This window comes from Balaenoptera musculus, chromosome 1 (assembly GCF_009873245.2).
Source record: "Balaenoptera musculus isolate JJ_BM4_2016_0621 chromosome 1, mBalMus1.pri.v3, whole genome shotgun sequence".
Classification (NCBI taxonomy): Eukaryota; Metazoa; Chordata; class Mammalia; order Artiodactyla; family Balaenopteridae; genus Balaenoptera; species Balaenoptera musculus.
The window spans coordinates 18,193,058-18,209,297 of record NC_045785.1 but is presented as its reverse complement, the minus strand read 5'-3'; the positions used below and the strand labels follow the sequence as shown (position 1 = coordinate 18,209,297).

General features: G+C 54.3%; 2 protein-coding genes across 9 annotated transcripts in view; both read left to right on the top strand.

Annotated features, from left to right (window-relative positions):
* Positions 1 to 10,727, top strand: part of ASAP3 (ArfGAP with SH3 domain, ankyrin repeat and PH domain 3) — a 47,451-nt gene extending 36,724 nt beyond the window's left edge. For 3 of the 8 annotated variants that reach the window (XM_036849558.1, XM_036849616.1, XM_036849591.1), the window contains 16 exons: positions 52 to 161; positions 1,051 to 1,120; positions 1,428 to 1,515; positions 2,829 to 2,877; positions 2,992 to 3,182; positions 3,261 to 3,394; positions 3,683 to 3,777; positions 3,961 to 4,138; positions 5,076 to 5,161; positions 5,321 to 5,436; positions 6,053 to 6,120; positions 6,215 to 6,322; positions 6,471 to 6,669; positions 7,535 to 7,760; positions 8,337 to 8,427; positions 9,368 to 10,727. In XM_036849558.1, coding sequence (XP_036705453.1) covers positions 52 to 161; positions 1,051 to 1,120; positions 1,428 to 1,515; positions 2,829 to 2,877; positions 2,992 to 3,182; positions 3,261 to 3,394; positions 3,683 to 3,777; positions 3,961 to 4,138; positions 5,076 to 5,161; positions 5,321 to 5,436; positions 6,053 to 6,120; positions 6,215 to 6,322; positions 6,471 to 6,669; positions 7,535 to 7,760; positions 8,337 to 8,427; positions 9,368 to 9,442 — 1,884 coding nt within the window. In that variant the 3' untranslated portion in view covers positions 9,443 to 10,727. The remainder of the gene's footprint in view (positions 1 to 51; positions 162 to 1,050; positions 1,121 to 1,427; positions 1,516 to 2,828; positions 2,878 to 2,991; positions 3,183 to 3,260; positions 3,395 to 3,682; positions 3,778 to 3,960; positions 4,139 to 5,075; positions 5,162 to 5,320; positions 5,437 to 6,052; positions 6,121 to 6,214; positions 6,323 to 6,470; positions 6,670 to 7,534; positions 7,761 to 8,336; positions 8,428 to 9,367) is intronic. The other 5 variants (XM_036849567.1, XM_036849597.1, XM_036849576.1 and 2 more) reach the window with 4 other exon arrangements.
* A 3,570-nt stretch (positions 10,728 to 14,297) lies between these two features.
* The window catches only part of TCEA3 (transcription elongation factor A3), a 37,154-nt gene continuing 35,211 nt past the window's right edge, over positions 14,298 to 16,240 (top strand). The window contains exon 1 of the mRNA XM_036849630.1: positions 14,298 to 14,519. Coding sequence (XP_036705525.1) covers positions 14,451 to 14,519 — 69 coding nt within the window. The 5' untranslated portion in view covers positions 14,298 to 14,450. The remainder of the gene's footprint in view (positions 14,520 to 16,240) is intronic.

Genomic DNA, 16,240 nt, shown 5'->3' with positions numbered 1-16,240 from the left:
GCTCTTCCCACCCACATGCCCTGAGGTCTCCTTTGCATGTCCGAGGAACAGGAGACTCTGAGCCGGAAGAACTCAGGAGGTGGCTACAGCATCCACCAGCACCAAGGCAACAAGCAGTTTGGGACAGAGAAGGTGGGCTTTCTGTACAAGAAAAGTGATGGGTAAGTGACTCAGACAGCTCAAGTAACTTGCCCAAAGCCACCCAGCCAGTAAATGATAGGGTTGGGTGAGCTGCCTGAAGGGACTGTTCCTATCATTTGTGTAGACCCTGAGGGTTCCAGGACCCTCCACTCTGGCAGTGCAAAATCATCAGAATCCTGGGCTTGTGAATTTCTGCTAAAGTTGCTGGTTGTTCTTAACGTAAAGAAGAAGAATAGTGGCAGCGAACAATTTTTGAGCACTTATTATGCACTAGACAGTCTCCATGGCCTCACCCGTAATCTCTATAATATATCGAGTATGCCTGGAAATGAAACTGTTGACTGTGCCCTGCTCCCTGGTGTAAAAAAAAATCAGTCTGTGAAATGCAAAGGCCTTTATGGGAATCCGTTAATTTTTTTACTTACTAATCAGTTTTTATCAGAGAAGAATACCTTTGTTAAACCAATTAATATTTACCTCTTAGAGGAAAAGTGTCAAGTAGCTTTGATCATGGATTTGCTAATTTTATTTTTGAGGGCTCGATATTTATCTTGCTTTGTCTTTAACCATAATTCATCTGTTGTGGTCAAGAACCTGTTCCTCCTCTCAGACTAGGAGGTCCCTAAGGTTGGGAACTGTCTCCTCCATCAGACTGGAAGCTCTCAGAGGGCCAAGGTCACATGCCCCTTTAGAATAAAGATTCCTAGAGAGTGGGGCTGTCTGACTGGGAGCTTCCTAATGGCAGGGCTGTGTCCCCTCCAGCAGAAGGGAGCCCAGGGAGTGAGGGGCATAGGGGTCACGGGACGGAAGAGGTGAAGAAGTGAGTCCTGGTCCAGGACTCTGTTCACTGATACAGGGGAATTAGGTGTGAGCCTTGAGTGACTGTCTTTCTATCCCTCTGGGCCCTAGAATTCGAAGAGTCTGGCAGAAAAGGAAGTGTGGAGTCAAGTACGGCTGCCTGACCATCTCACACAGCACGGTGAGGCCTGGAGGGGTGCGGGGTCTAAGGACATGATAGGTCCTCTCCTCCTGGTGTTCAGAGCAGACAGATGTCAAACCCTCCCTCTAAGACTGGTTGCAAACCTGGATCCAGGGAACTGGAGACTCCCTGTGGGAGGAAGGAGGGGATCCAAAGCCTCACACTCCACATCCTTGAGGTGCTAGGAGAGGGGAGACATAAACTGGAACGCGATTATTGTGCCCATTTAACAGATTGGGAAACAAGCCTAAGAGTTTGGGAGGCCCAGAGGGTAACATGTACATCCTCCATCCCCAACTTCGCACAGATAAACCGGCCACCAGTGAAGCTGACCTTGCTGACATGCCAAGTGAGGCCAAACCCCGAGGAGAAAAAGTGCTTTGACCTGGTGACCCGTGAGTAGTCCCTGCCCCCTACCCAGCAACTGCCCAGGGCTTCTCTGAGAGACCTGTCAGCTCCTGGGAGGCTCCAAGTAGGGGCCTGTGTCCAATTCCACATGTGTTTATCAAATAGTTGCTACGGCAGGCATCAGACTCCTTAAGCTCTGGACACACTTTTTAGAGGCTTCCACCCCATGTCACATTAAACATTAAAATGCACCCACACCCCACATTAAGTATGATTTCTGTAAAGCATATTTAAATGGATTTGGGTAATTTGGCTTTCAAAGTTATTACTTTAAAATGTTCAGTTTTCATTTTTTGGGGTCTTGGTGACAGGCTTTTCATGAGCGCCAGGACAGGCTGAGAAAGACCTAGATCTGGTCTTCAGGGAGCTCTCTCTGGCAGGGGTGTGAGGTGGGGACCTGGAACTGCAAGGTGATGGGGAATGTCCAGAAGAGAGGTGCAGATATAGCACCATCAGAGATTAGAGTGAGGGGGGAATTCCCTGTCGGGTCCCGTGTTTAGGACTCAGCGCTCTCACTGCCGAGGGCCTGGGTTCAATCCCTGGTCAGGGAACTAAGATCCCGCAAGCCATGCGGCGTGGCCAAAAATAAATAAACAAATAAATAAATAAAAATTTAAAAAGATATATTAGAGCGAGGGAAGGCCTGCCCTGCTGTGAGGAATCAGGAAAGCCTTCTCGGAGTTTAGCGTTGAAGGACACAGAACATAGAGTCTGGGGGAGGATGTTTCAGGAGATGAAAGGCATGGAAGTAGGAAAGTGGGTCTTCCAGTTTAGACAGGGTGCAGGGTTCCCATAGCAGTAGTGGGAGATGAAGCCTGGGACCGCCTCTTAAAGGTTTGGAGGTCATAGGAGGCCTTGGAGCAGGGAAGTGGTGTGATTTGAGCAGAACCTTTGGCCCAGCAATCTGGCAGCTGGTGCGGGCTGGGGGACGAGGGGGAGAGGTGGGGAGCAGGAAGACCAGAAGGGAGACTGTGGGGCTGGGAGGGGAGGTGGCCGTAGGTTCAGAGGCTCCTCTGCCCGTGAGCTGAAGGGAGTCCTGTGCCCTGGGAAACCTCGCCTGACCCTGGAAGCTGGGCTTCACACAGAGGGCCTTCTTGGGGTCCTACTTTGGAGGTTTCTTCTGAGAAACTGCCCCCTCTGCTGGCCACTGTCATCACCCGCCCACTGTAGCTTAGCAGAGCCTGGCCCCAAGGAACAAAACCTCCGTCTGGAGCCGGCGGTGGGGGTGAGGGCTTCCCAGGCCCAGGGCAGCAAGGACAGCAGGATCTCTGTGAGCCAGACAACGCCCCTCTCCCCACAGACAACAGGACATACCACTTCCAGGCGGAGGACGAACATGAGTGTGAGGCGTGAGTGCCCCCCACGGCTAGCCCGGGGGTGGGGGTTAGGGGAGCAGCCTCCGGCCCGATACAGGACCGCACCACCGCGGGCGTCATCCCCACGCCACGCCGCACTCTCCGCAGGTGGGTGTCAGTGCTGCAGAACAGCAAGGACGAAGCCTTGAGTAGTGCCTTTCTGGGGGAGCCCAGCGGCGGCCCGGGGCCCTGGGGGGGCGCCGGGCTGGACGGGGAGCCCCAGGACCTCACCAAGCTGCTCATCGCCGAGGTCAAGAGCAGGCCCGGGAATGGCCAGTGCTGCGACTGCGGGGCTGCAGGTGGGGCCGGGCGAGGAGGGAGGTGGAAACGGAGGGGAGGGGCCTGCGCCTCCAGGCACGAGCTGCGTTCCTTTGCAGACCCCACTTGGCTCAGCACCAACCTGGGCGTGCTCACCTGCATCCAGTGTTCCGGAGTCCACCGCGAGCTGGGCGTGCGCTTCTCACGCATGCAGTCCCTCACCTTGGACCTACTGGGCCCCTCCGAGCTATTGGTGAGGGCGGGGCGGGGCCGGAGGGGGATTCGGGGCGTGGTCTGATGAGAGGCGGGGCTTGGGCCCGAAGGGCTCAGCTGGAGCCTGTGTGGTCGGATGGGGCGGGGCCAAGGTGAGGCAGGGCCAAGTTGGGGCAGGACCCAGACGAGCCAAAAAGAGGATGGGCGGGGCGGAGCCGAGCCTGGACGAGGAGGGAGGCTGAGGGGCGGGACCTCTGGAAGCTCAGTCCTCCAGGGGGCGCTGTCCTAACCACCGCGTCTTACCCCCACTACTTTCCTGCGAACCCAGTTGGCCTTGAACATCGGAAACACTCGCTTCAATGAGGTCATGGAGGCCCAGCTGCCCTCGCACGGCGGCCCTAAACCCTCAACTGAGAGTGACATGTAAGGCGATTCTCAGCTGGGGGCGGATTCTGGCCGGGGGATTCTGCTTCCCTGGCTCCCAGGGAGAAGTCTGGGGAGAGGGGAGCCTCAGATCTGGAAGAGTCCAGGACATGTGGGGTGGTTTCAAGGGTCAGCTGAGTAGAAACGGTCCTTGCTCTGACGTCCCGCGGTTATTTTTGGCAGGAGCACCCGCAGGGACTATATCGTGGCCAAGTATGTGGAACACAGGTTTGCCCGGCGATCCACCCCCGAGCCTCAGAGACTCTGGATGGCCATTTGCAACCGGGACCTCCTGTCTGTACTGGAAGCCTTCGCTAATGGGCAGGACTTTGGACAGCCACTGCCGGGGCCTGAGGGGCAGGTGAGAACCCTCTCCAAGGGCCACTTATAACCCAGCCACACTTAGCACACCCCAGTCCTCCTCCAGGGCTGGCTGTTACTCCCCCCTGCCCCACCTCTGACATCTGCTCAAACCCCACCCATCAGAGGGGTAAATGGGAGAGAGCACAACTTAAGTCAGGCAATTCTGAGCCAAAATCCTGGCTCTGTCTTTTCCTAGCTGTGTGATCCTGAGCAAGTTACTGAACTCTGAGTCTCATTTTCTCATCTGTAAAACGGGTTAATGATAGCACCCATGGGGTTGAAGTGAGAATTAAGTCCCATATGAAAGGGCCTGGTGCATAATATATGTGCGATAAATGTTAGAATCTTTTTTTCCCTTGAATAGCCTTAGAAATGGGGAGGGGTGGGTCAGATCAGAGCAAGGAAGGCCATTGCATTGGTGATTCTAGTAACAAACATCACGTGAGCCAAGGGGGAAAGGATATCAGAGACATTTGAAGGAATAAATTGACACTGACTGGACATCAAAAATTGGATGCCATGTCTTTGAGCTGTCTGCCTGATATCTTGTGGGCTCTCCAGTGGGCAGGGTGGGTGTAGCACTTAGACGGGGTAAGAATTTGGAACAGCCTACCCGTGAGTGTTAACTGAAAGCTTGAGGTTATTCGACGTCTCTGGGGGCAGTGAGAGAGGAGCAGAGAGAAGAGTCCAAGGCCAAGAACCAAGTTTGAGAAACACCTTCCACTGGGGAGGAGGAGGTAGAACCACTGAAGGAAGCAGTGAAGGGATGGCCTTTCATCCTCCTCCCAAACATGAGGTTTCCCCATTCAGTTTCCTCTCTCAGGGGTTCTGGAAGCTTCATATCTGGAGGTGTCAGGGGGCAGCAAGAGTTTAAGAGGGTAATATTGGGGGGCAGGTGAACTGGGGTAAACTCAGAGGTGTGGACATGTATTCAGGCACCTGGAGAGCTCGCCCTGCACTTGGCTGTCAGAGTCACCAACCAGGCCTCCCTGCCCCTGGTGGATTTCATCATCCAAAACGGGTGAGAACCTCCCTGCCCACCTCCTCACGCTTCCCTTGCCTTCCTCTTCTCCCCCTCTCCTCCCTCCTTTCCCCTCTCTCTTTTCCCCCTGACTTTGACCCCTTCACCTGTCTGTTCCCTTCCTTCCTCCCTGGCCCACCCCCCCACACCCCGCCACAGTGGTCACCTGGATGCCAAGGCTGCTGACGGGAACAGCGCCCTGCACTGCGCTGCTCTCTACAACCAACCCGACTGCCTCAAGCTGCTGCTGAAAGGGAGAGCCTCAGTTGGCACAGGTGGGGCTCCGACAACTCCTCCATCAGACTCCCATTCCTGACTACCCCTCGTGGGGGACTTCCTGCCTTATTTCCAGACAGAGAACACTGGTAACAAGCATGGACTTTGCGCACAGACTTGGGTTCTAATCCTGGCTTGCTTCTGACCACCTTTGTGACTTTGGGGTTTGTCCATTCATCTCTTGAACCTCAGCTTCTTCATCTGTAAAATGGGAATAATACCACTGACCTAGCAGACCTGCTGAAAGGATAAAATAAAACAACTTTTCTTAAAGTACCTAGACAAATAAACATTAACTGAATCTGAATAATAGTGCTTGTAATAGCTATGATTTACTGTTTAATGTGTACCTGGTAATGTGCCAAGTGCTCTGTGTATATTAACTCATTTAATCCTCATAACAACCTCGTCAGTAGTTACAAGTGTCATACTCATTTTATAGATGAGAAAATTAAGGCCCAGAGAGGTTAAGTCACTTGTCCAAAGTCACACAGCCAGGAAGTAGCAGAGCCAGGATTCAAACCCAGACAATCTTGATTCCAAAGACTCATCCTAACCTCTAAGTTATAATGCCTCTTTGACCCTGACCATGACCCCTGACTTTGTCCCTCACAGTGAACGAGGCAGGAGAGACAGCTCTGGACATAGCCAGGAAGAAGCAGCACAAAGAGTGTGAGGAGCTGGTGAGGTCTAGGGAAGGAGAGGGAGCCCCTGACCCTTTCTGTCTCTCCACTGAGCCCCTGACCTTCTGAACTGCCAAGGCTTTGTTTTTGGCAGCTGGAGCAGGCCCGTGCCGGGACCCTCGCCTTCCCCCTGCACCTGGACTACCCCTGGGGGATTTCCACAGAGCCTGGCTCTGACAGTGAGGAGGATGAGGAAGAGAAGGTGCGTCCCAGCCCTCGTCTCTCAGGCCTCCAGACAGCTGAAGGGAAGACCTGATGGTCTTCCAGGTCCAAATGGGACCTGATGTGGGGAGAGGCGGGGCTGAGCTGGAGGAACCGAGGGCGTCCTCCCTCCCACACTTTTGCCCCAGCAGCGCTGCCCGCTGAAGCCCCCAGCCCAGGTCCGCTGGGCCAGTGGGAGGCTGGACATCAGCAACAAGACCTACGAGACCATCGCCAGCCTGGGACCAGCTGCCCCTAAGATCCAGAGTGAGGATTGCCCCCCACCTTTGCCGGTCAAAAACCCTTCTCGGACCATGGCCCAAGGGCGTGCGGGACATGCCAGTGGAGGTATGGTTGGCTGCCCAGAAAGATGCTCTCATGCCATTCATTGAGGGCCTGCTATGTGCTGGAGCACTGAGCTCAGAGCGCTGTGTTAGTCCATACCATCCTCACTGTCACCGTCAGGTAGGGGTTATCGTCTCCGCCTTACAGGTAAAGGAAGAGAGATGTTCAGTAACATGCCCAAGATCCCATAGCTAAGTCCCTGATGTGGGCTTCCAACCCGGGTCTGTCTTATTCCAAATTCCTCAATGCTTCACTGAAATAAAAAGAGAGAGAAGCATTTTTTAAGCATCCACTGTGTCTTGAGTCCCTTGGGGGCTACTGAGACACAGTCTAGTGGGAGAGAGAAAAACTGGAATGTAATTCATTATAATATAAGGCACAGTGTGACATAGAAGATAAATCCCAAAAGGACGGAAGCAAGTTTTGTTGACTACTATTTCTCCAGCACCTAGCACAGTGCCTGGCTGCTGTCAAGAACTATTTGTTGCATGAATGAACAGGCTTGTTCTGGGAACTCGGGAGAGGGAGGGAGCCTATCCTGCTGGGATTGGTAGGTGGGTTAGGAAGGCTTCCTGGTGGGGGCAGCATCAGAGCTGAGCCTGAGGGACAAGCAGGAGAGTCCAGATTGAGGAGAGGGTGTGAGCAGAAGTGAAACAGTGCTAGTCAGTGTGGCCCTGGCCATCAGGAATGAACATCATGAACCATGAGACTGAAGCATGATGGGGAAGAGTTGAAGGAGAGTGCTGGAGAGATAGATGAGAGGTGGGGAATTGGGAGAGAACCATGATAGATTCCAGAGGCCAAAAGCTGCTTTGAAATTGAGCACAGGGTAAGTGATAAAGCCGGTCTTTATCACTTCTGATTTCAGATCGTTCCGAAGTTCCCAGCCTGAGCTCGGAGTCTGCTGGGGTCCCTGAGAACCTGAGCAGTCCAGCCTCCTCCTCCTCCAGCCTCACAAGCCCCGTGGAACCTGGGGGTCCCAACCAAACCCTACCCAGCTCTGAAGAGGCCCTCTGGGAGCCCCCGGGCCCCTCCCGACCCAGCCTGACATCTGGAACCACCCCTTCAGAGATGTATCCCCCTGTCAGGTTCAGGTTGGTGAAAGCCCAGCTGTGCAGTCTCAGCAAGTCTCCTGACCTCTCTGAGCATCCATTTACTTCGCCACCTCTAAACGGTGCCTGCCTGAAGCCTGGGATACCTTCCAGCGCTGAGGCCCATGAACAATGCAGAAATGCTAGACCTTAAGTGGAGGGTGATTGGACCCCTTCCCCCTTCACACACCTGCTCCTGCGTCTGGCCTGGAGAGCTGGGGAGGAGTCTGGGGCTCAGGCTGCTGAAGCTGGAAGAGCGAAGGCCTAGTGCCAACTGTGGCTTGTTCTACAGGTTCACAGTGGGGTTTTTACTCTGTCCCCACCTCCAACCCAGGATCCAGTCCTCTCTTCCTTGCAAACCCTTTCAGTTTGGAGTTTGGGGAGTAGATATGGTGAAATTTTCAGTGTGGAGGTCAGTTCTGGGCCTCTGGGGCCTGTGATGCACCCAGCCTGGGGGCCTCGTGGACTCTCTGCCCACCCAGTCCAAGCCCCCAGCCTTGCTCTATCCCTGAGCCCTTCCCCCTACTCTAAGGGGCTCTCTGGGTGCAGGGGTCACCTTGGCCTTTCCCTGTCTTCCAGCTCTGAGAGCACTCGCTCCTATCGACGGGGGGGCCGGAGCCCGGAGGACTGTCCTTCAGCCCGGCAGCCTCTACCCAGAAGGAACATGCCGGTAAGACTCCGGGACTGTGGTTTGAAGGGCGGTGATAGGGTACGTGGGAGGCAGAGCTGGTCAAGAGTAAGTGTATTAGGGCGGCAGACCTCTCTCCAGGACTGGGGGCAGCCATCGTTTGACCAGTCCCTGTCCTGGTGTTCCTCCTTCCCCAGCCCAGGATGGGTGCAGCTGGGGAGAGCCCAAGCCTTGAGAGGCGTCAGAGGTGACAAGGCCCAAGCCCTGACTGTTCCCCAGGGGAGGGTGAGCAAAGCTGTGTCAGCCAGGCTGGTCGCTCAGAGAAGGAAGCACTCCCTGCAGACGAGGAAGGATTAGGGTGGCCGTGTTCCAGCCTTTGGTTTGCATAACTCTCCCCTTGTACAGGAGTCTCCTGGAATCCACTGAAACTTCCAGGCATAGAGGGATGTGACAGGGACAAGGCAAGAGCTGTCATCCTTAATCCAGCTTCTCCCTGCTGAATCACAGAGTCTCGCACAATCATACATATTTAGATGAGGAGCCTGGGAGTGGGCATAGGACAGAGGCAGTTGTGCCGAGAAGGAAGCCATCTCTGTTCCTGGTTCCCCTGGGGATTTGTCGGGGTTGGCATTGGTTGTCTGTGTTGAAAGTAGGGGATGGAAGGAGCTGGGTCTCTCTAGGGAATCATCATCCTCAGTCTATCAGAGTCAGGCACCAGACACAAATGTGTGTCTACAACCAGGTGTCCATCACCCAGCATTTAGTTGATGCCTGTTGTTGAGACATGTGTGATAATAAGAGCCTGGGCTTTGAAGCGTGGAGGTCTTGGAAAAGTGGCTTCACTTCTTCAAGCTTCAGCTTCATCTGTAAAATAGGGATAATTTCATGTTCCCACAATAGGACCTTTTGAAACTGAGTGAGATAAACAGCTGGTATATAACAGGTGCTTAAGAAATGTCAATTTTCATCCTTCTCTCCCCAGGTTGGCTTCACTGAAGGAGACGGTTCAAGGACTGGGGTTCTCCCAGCAAGTTCTGTGCAGCTTTTGCAAGACTAGCTCCTTACTAGCCCTTGCATGCCTGAACCACCCCCATGCTGGACCCCAGATTCAGAGCTAGGACTTGAGCCCACAAGACTGGGGAGCTGAGGTGTTTATGCCCTGGGGTCTTGCTGTCTCTGTCCCTTGTGCCTCTGTGGCTGGCCTTCCTCCCTGACGTGGGCCCATGCCCCTGCCAAGGGCACTGGGCCCCTCCATGTTAGGGCTGATGGCCGTTTGTCTCCATCTCATACCTGCCAGGGACCAGGGAGCCCTATGGCTGGACCCGAGTGCTCCTGACCCAGCTCCAACTGCAGAACCTTTAATCCCTCATCAGACCAGGACTGTGTTTCTTCCATCAGTCTGGGGGGCTCTAACCTGCCTTCATCATTCTGCAGGCCAGGGATTCTGCCAGACTAGGGACTGTCTTCTCAGCCATTCATTAGCCTAGTATTCTTTGACTGAGTTCTGGCTCTTTGTCCATTCCTGTGCTAGGCACTGCAGATGTCACAGGAATAAGACAAAGGTCCTGCAGATGTGGTCCCTTTCCGGGCAGCTGGTCCCACGAGTTAGGCTTGGAAATGGGCAGGGCTAGATTCCAGAGGATGGTTCTGGGCTTAGGGGCAGACTGACAATCAGCTGGCTTACACCTGAATAACATTGCAGTTGTCTACAGCCTGTATCCATTCTGGTTGCTCAGTGCCCGTGCTATACTGGCTGTTAAATAAATATTCTGAATATCACTCCTTTTGAGGGACAGCACAGCCTTGCTGGGGACCTCTGTTGTAACAGATTCCCAGCCAGGAAGTAGAGGAGGGTTCACCCCCATTCGCTTACTCTCCTTGATTTAGCAAGAATGAAAGGAATGGTCTGGGATGATTATCCTCACTTCTCTCCTCTTTCTGTCAGTCAACTCAGGAACCTTCCAGTCTCGGGGGAGGAAAGGGCCAAGAAAGGAGAAAGGAGAGTGATAGAAATGGAGGGTGGAGACTTAAAGGTTCTACTTCCCAGCGCCAGAAATTCCACCGTCGCTTTCAGGCCCGTATTGGAAAACAGATACACCTAAGCCATCATCAGTCTCTAACAGGTCAGCTTTATAGGCGCTGGGCACTGGGACCTGGCAGGGATGGACCAGGACAAACAGGGGAGGCCAGAGGATGCCAATGGCCAATGCAGCAGCCTGGTCCGGGAGGCTGCGCTGTTTACCCTGGAGACCTGACAGGTCTGTGATCCCACAGGAGCGAGGTTGTCTTCAGAGCCCCCAGTGTCTTGTTATTTCACTCATCTCTAATAAAAGATTTTTCAGAGTAAATTTCAGTGGTTTCATTTATGTTCTTTGAAGAGCCATCGGGAAGGGGAGGGATTCTTTGGGCTTGGAATTCTTTCTGTAGACCTGCTAAGAGGGACAGCCTGGTGTAGAGCAGTGGTTTGCAACCAGGGGTGATTTTCCCCCAGGGAACATTTGACAAGGAAGAGACATTTTTTACTGTTCCCAACTGGAGGGTGCTGCTGGCATCTAGTGGCTAGAGTTCAGGGATGCTGCTAAACATTCTTCAGTACACAGGCCAGCCCCCGCGAACAGTGAATTATCCAGTCCAAAATGGTAATAGTGCCGAGGTTGAGAAACCCTGGTGTGAGGAAAGAGCACTGGACTAGGAGTCTGGAGACCTGCAGTTTAACTCTGCCACAGTCCCTGCTTATTTGTGAGGTGATCCCAGGAAGCACAATGGGTAGTAGGGATGTGAAAAAAAAAGGAACGTGCCTTCAAGTTATCCCATCAGGAGTGAAGAAATTGGTGTATTTACTACCAACTCTGGTCTCTCGCTGGTTCAAGCGTCCTTTCTGGGGGTGTCAATTCCTAATTCTCTACTTCCAGGCTGCCCTGAAGCCCTCAGAGAGATGCAGGAAGCTGTCAGAGGTGTGTCCAGGAATTGCCTGCTGGTGACCTCCGAGGTGGATGGGTAGGCAGAGGGGATGTAGAGGGTACTGACGTGTCTGATACGGTTGAGCAGTGCAATCCTGGGCCTCACTGGGCCTCAGTCTTCCAATCTGTACAAAGAAAGGTTTGGACTTGATGTTTTCTTAGGGTCCTTCAAGCCCTGAAGTCTTGGCTTCTTTTGATGTCACTCAACTCACAGTGGGAGTTGGGTGGAAGTTTGAGGAAACTCAAATCTGCTTTTTCTAAAAGGCAATCCTAAGTAATTGCAGACAGCTGTCTCTTCAACCCAGAGGGGCTTGCTTGGGGGTTGGCCAAGAAGTTTTAGTCTAACCTCCTAAAAGTGGCCTACAGCGCTTTTCATGGTCAGGCCCCACCCACCTCCCCTCTGAACACCCCTCTCACCGCTGTGCTGTAGCCACACCAGTTTTTCCTTCAACCCCGACACGTGAAGCACCCTCCCTTCCCCAAGCTTTGCACATTCGGAACTCCAGGAGGACTGATTTGTACCTCTCAGGATGCTCAGGGCTAAAAGTTCTGGCACCTAGTAGGTGCTCAATAAATATATGTATAAATGTTTCTTCTCTTACTTTAACACTCTCCTCCTCCTCCCCCCAGCTCCCACTCAGCACTTCCACCCAAAGTTAAACTTCATTTCTTCAGAGAACATGACACCCCAAATGGTGCAAGTCCCCTCAGATGTCTGCAAGTTATCCTCTACTTCTTCCTGACCCTCACCCCAGTTGTGATAACACAGAATTGATGGTGTCCGTATTTGTTTAAGGTTTTTCTTACCCATAGACTGAGTCTCAAGCTTGCTGGGACTGGGTCTGTCTTATTCATTGCTTGGACATTCAATGCGTATCTGTTGAATGAATGAGAAACCCACCCCTTCCTACCTTGGTCCCAGCACAGTTAGAAGATTTAACCAAAATTTTAGAAATGGAGACCTGATTGAAACAAAAGGTGCTTATTTGGGGTTTGTTAGCACTGCACTGCAGCACTGCACTCCTGGAGACACAGATTCAAGAAGCGCATCAGGGCTTCCCTGGTGGCGCAGAGGTTAAGAATCCACGCTCCGCAACAGGAGAAGCCACTGCAAGGAGGAGTAGCCTCCGCTCGCCGGAACTAGAGAAAGCCCGCCCGCAGCAACAAAGACCCAAGGGAGCCCAAAATAAATAAATAAAATAAATAAATAAATAAATAAATGTGTGTGTGTGTGTGTATGTATATATATATATATAAAGAAGCGCTTCAATTGTGTTCTGCAGGACTACAAAATGGGGAGGCTTATAAAGGCAGAAACCGCAAGGTTACAGTTAGTTACAGGAGTTGTTTATCAAGAATTACAATTGGAGGGCTTCCCTGGTGGCGCAGTCGTTGAGAATCTGCCTGCTAATGCAGGGGACACAGGTTCGAGCCCTGGTCTGGGAGGATCCCACATGCCGCGGAGCAACTGGGCCTGTGAGCCACAACTACTGAGCCTGCGTGTCTGGAGCCTGTGCTCCGCAACAAGAGAGGCCACGATAGTGAGAGGCCCGTGCACCGCGATGAAGAGTGGCCCCCGCTTGCCACAACTAGAGAAAGCCCTCGAACAGAAACGAAGACCCAATACAGCCAAAAATAAGATAAATAAAAATAAATTAAAAACTAATTCCTTAAAAAAAAAAAAAAAAAGAATTACAATTGGAGCTGGCCAGAAGTAAAGGTGCTTATTAAATAAGGATTGGTTGGGGTCCAAAATGGTTGCATAATTACAAGGGGAGACCTTGAGACCATAAGGTTTGCAGCTGGCAAGTGTGGTTGAGTACTCTGGTGATGTCCGTGGACCTGGTACAGCTCAAAGAAAGTTCAGGCTTTCAGTGATGCAGAGATGTGTCTGAAACCAGATCCTCAGCTGCTGCTGGACTGCATTTTTGTTTGCCTGAACTGTGATCACTCTATTTGAATTTCAATTTGTCATCAGAAGCCAGGGGAGTCCACCCTGTGATGGAGGACGAGGTTCTCCAAGGTTCTCTCAGGAAAGTCTGGTGATTTCACTGAACGCTCCAAGCCACAACTTCCCATCCCCACACACTGCGGACCACTTTTCATGCCTCCCTTCCAGGCCCATAAGCACCCCCACACACACTCCACACACACATAGGTCATTTTCTATCAGTTAAACTCACGTTGAGGAAGGGATCTGGGTCTGCTGGGGACACTTGGAAGGTCCTTCCACAGGAACACAGATGTGTGTGCACAGCTGTGGAGGCATGATTCTGTTTCCTCCCTTCCAGATCTAATCTCATTGGGGAGGCAGTGTCCTGACCCTGACTAAATAAAGGGCACATGCACCTGGACACGGATTTCTCAAAGTCTGGTGCACTTAAGAATTTCCCAAGCCCTCACTACTCAAAGTGTAGTTGTGGGGCCAGCAGCACTAGGGGAGCTTGTTAGAAATGCAAAACCTCACTGTAACAAACAAAATTGAGGGCAACAGTGGGCCTGGATACACGCGTGTGCACGAATAGTGAGCACAGGATAGGACAGAATTGGATTTAATGATCATGCAAAATAATGTGATTCAAGCGTACCAAACTGCCTCCACCTGGGCATAGGCATGAACTAGGTCCGCCGGCTTTGAGCTGCAACGGTGTAGAGACACGGGAGCCCAGAACTCTTCTGGAAGCTCCCGGGGCACCCTCGGGACAACAACAGCCTCTTGTGGCCAGGGACGACGGCCTCCCCATTCACCAGAGAGCCCTCCTTCCCAAATCTCCCTTCAGCTCCCGGCGCCCCAGGACCGGCCCGAGGTGAAGGGCCCGCTCTCGCAGCCTCGTCCCTCTCTCGGGTGGCCCGACTGGCGGGCGCGGGCAATCTTTGCCCCGGCGAGTCCTTGAAGTCTATATTTAGTGCACGCCACCCCTCCCCCACTGTCGGGAGGCAGGCGGCCGAGGGGGTGTGGGGGGAGAGCCCCGCCCCCGCCGGGCGTGTGTGTCGGGTGCGTCTGGGGCCCGCGCGGCTTGCGCGCCCTCAGCCTTTGCGCCTCCGGCCCCCGGAACCCGGCTGCCGCCCCTGCGCCCCTCGTCCCGCCGGGCGTCGCGGGCCAACATGGGCCAGGAAGAGGAGCTGCTGAGGATCGCCAAGAAGCTGGAGAAGATGGTGGCCAGGAAGAACACGGTGAGGCTGCAGAGTTCGGGCCACAGCCCCAGCCCCCGGGAGGCGCGGCGCGTGCGAGCCCGGGAGTCCCGGGGGCGCGTGCTGGCTGGGCGCCCGGGAGGCGCGTGCGGGACTAGGGGACCGGAGGGAGGCACGACCGGGGCAGGGCTCGGCGCCCCTTGGCGACTGCTGATACCTCGGGGTGGGCGTGTGCATGGCCCGGGGCTCCGGGGTGGACCGTGCCGGCCCCAAAGACTGGGCTTGTGCACGTACGCCTGGACCTGCAGGGTTGGGGCCCCTGGCTAGCTTGTGCAGGGCCCGGGAAAGAGAGTGAAGAGACCGGCAGCTGGAAAAGGACTCTCGAAGCCCCGGGACTCGGCGTGTGCAAAGCCCGGGGAGCGGCGGCGACTGCGGGACGGGGGAGCCGGAGACGGGGGAAAACAAAATCCTGGGTGACCCGAGAAGGGGAAAAGAAACTTGAACTGATGAGGGGTGCTGAGCCGCGTCTACCCCACACCCCGGGAGTGGATCTGGCAGAGAAAAGCGAAGGGCCTCGGATCCCGCAACCCCACAGCTTGAGGCTCCAGGAGCTGCTCTGTTTGCAACTCTCCCTTTCCTTGGCCGCGGGTTGGGGCCCAGGCGGGCGGGGGCCGAACAGGTGTCGGGCAGCCGCTGCGCCCATGGGGCCCGCGGGGCGGGGGAAGGGGGACCGGCTGCAGGCCCGGGCTGAGGGGCGGGGGAGGCTGGGGGGAGAGAAGGGCCCGGAGGTTGCGGGGAATCAGGAATGGAGGCCTTACCTGCGGATCCCTGAGCGCTCAGTGCCAGGAGCCCTTACTGCGGGCCGACTTGAAGTTAATGTTTGATCCTCCCTGTGATCTTTGCTCAAGTTGGCTGCCACCCTGTTGCCTAGACAAGCAAACTTGGCCTTGGGACGGAGAGGGCTGGAGCTCACCAGGAGAGGGAAGAGAGAGGAGGGTAGTCCAGCAGGCAGGTCCCTCACTTTGCCCTGTCCCAGAGCCCTCCTCCTCCCACCATCTGTAGGCATGTGCTGGAGCAGGACCTGCGTTTCCAGCACATTCTGTAATCCTAGGAGCTTGAGAGAGGGATGGACCCTAAGGGTGGTTTTAGAGCAGGGAAGAGGGAGGGGTCGCTGGATCCATGGAGTGTCAGGGAGCTCTCCAGTAGACATGGGCAGTAATGAGTTGGTGTCCATATAAAGACCAGAGCCTCAGTTTCTTCATCTGTAAGATGAGATTACCAACCTCCTGGGAAGGAATGTCACTGGATTTTTGTCTCTGCTGGTGGTGGTGAGGGTGGAAGAGATGTGAAACCCTTGGGAAGACCTGGACTGGCGCTTGCGAAGGCTTAGAGAGTGACTCCTGCTTTTGCACAGCCAGAGGAAACACAGAAACCTGCAGTGTTGGGAGCCCCCATTCCAGGATGCTCCAAAGTCAGTGAAACTGAGCCTCAAGTCATCAGGCTCAACTGCGGGCGGCAGAGCCCAGCCCGGGGCTCCTGAACCAAATTCCAACTCAAGTAGACAGGTTATCCCAGCCCTGCCCCTTGCTGACCCCAGGTTTGGGCCAGGAGATTCTGGGCCTCTGGGTGAGGGGTGCGGGGGCAGCTTAGGGGACCTGAGAAAGGCAGCTTGCCTGAGGAGGAAGGGACCTGCCCTGGCCTCCCCTCACTCCTTTTATGGACCTAGACCCACCACTCTACTTTCTCTCTCTGGCCTCAATTTC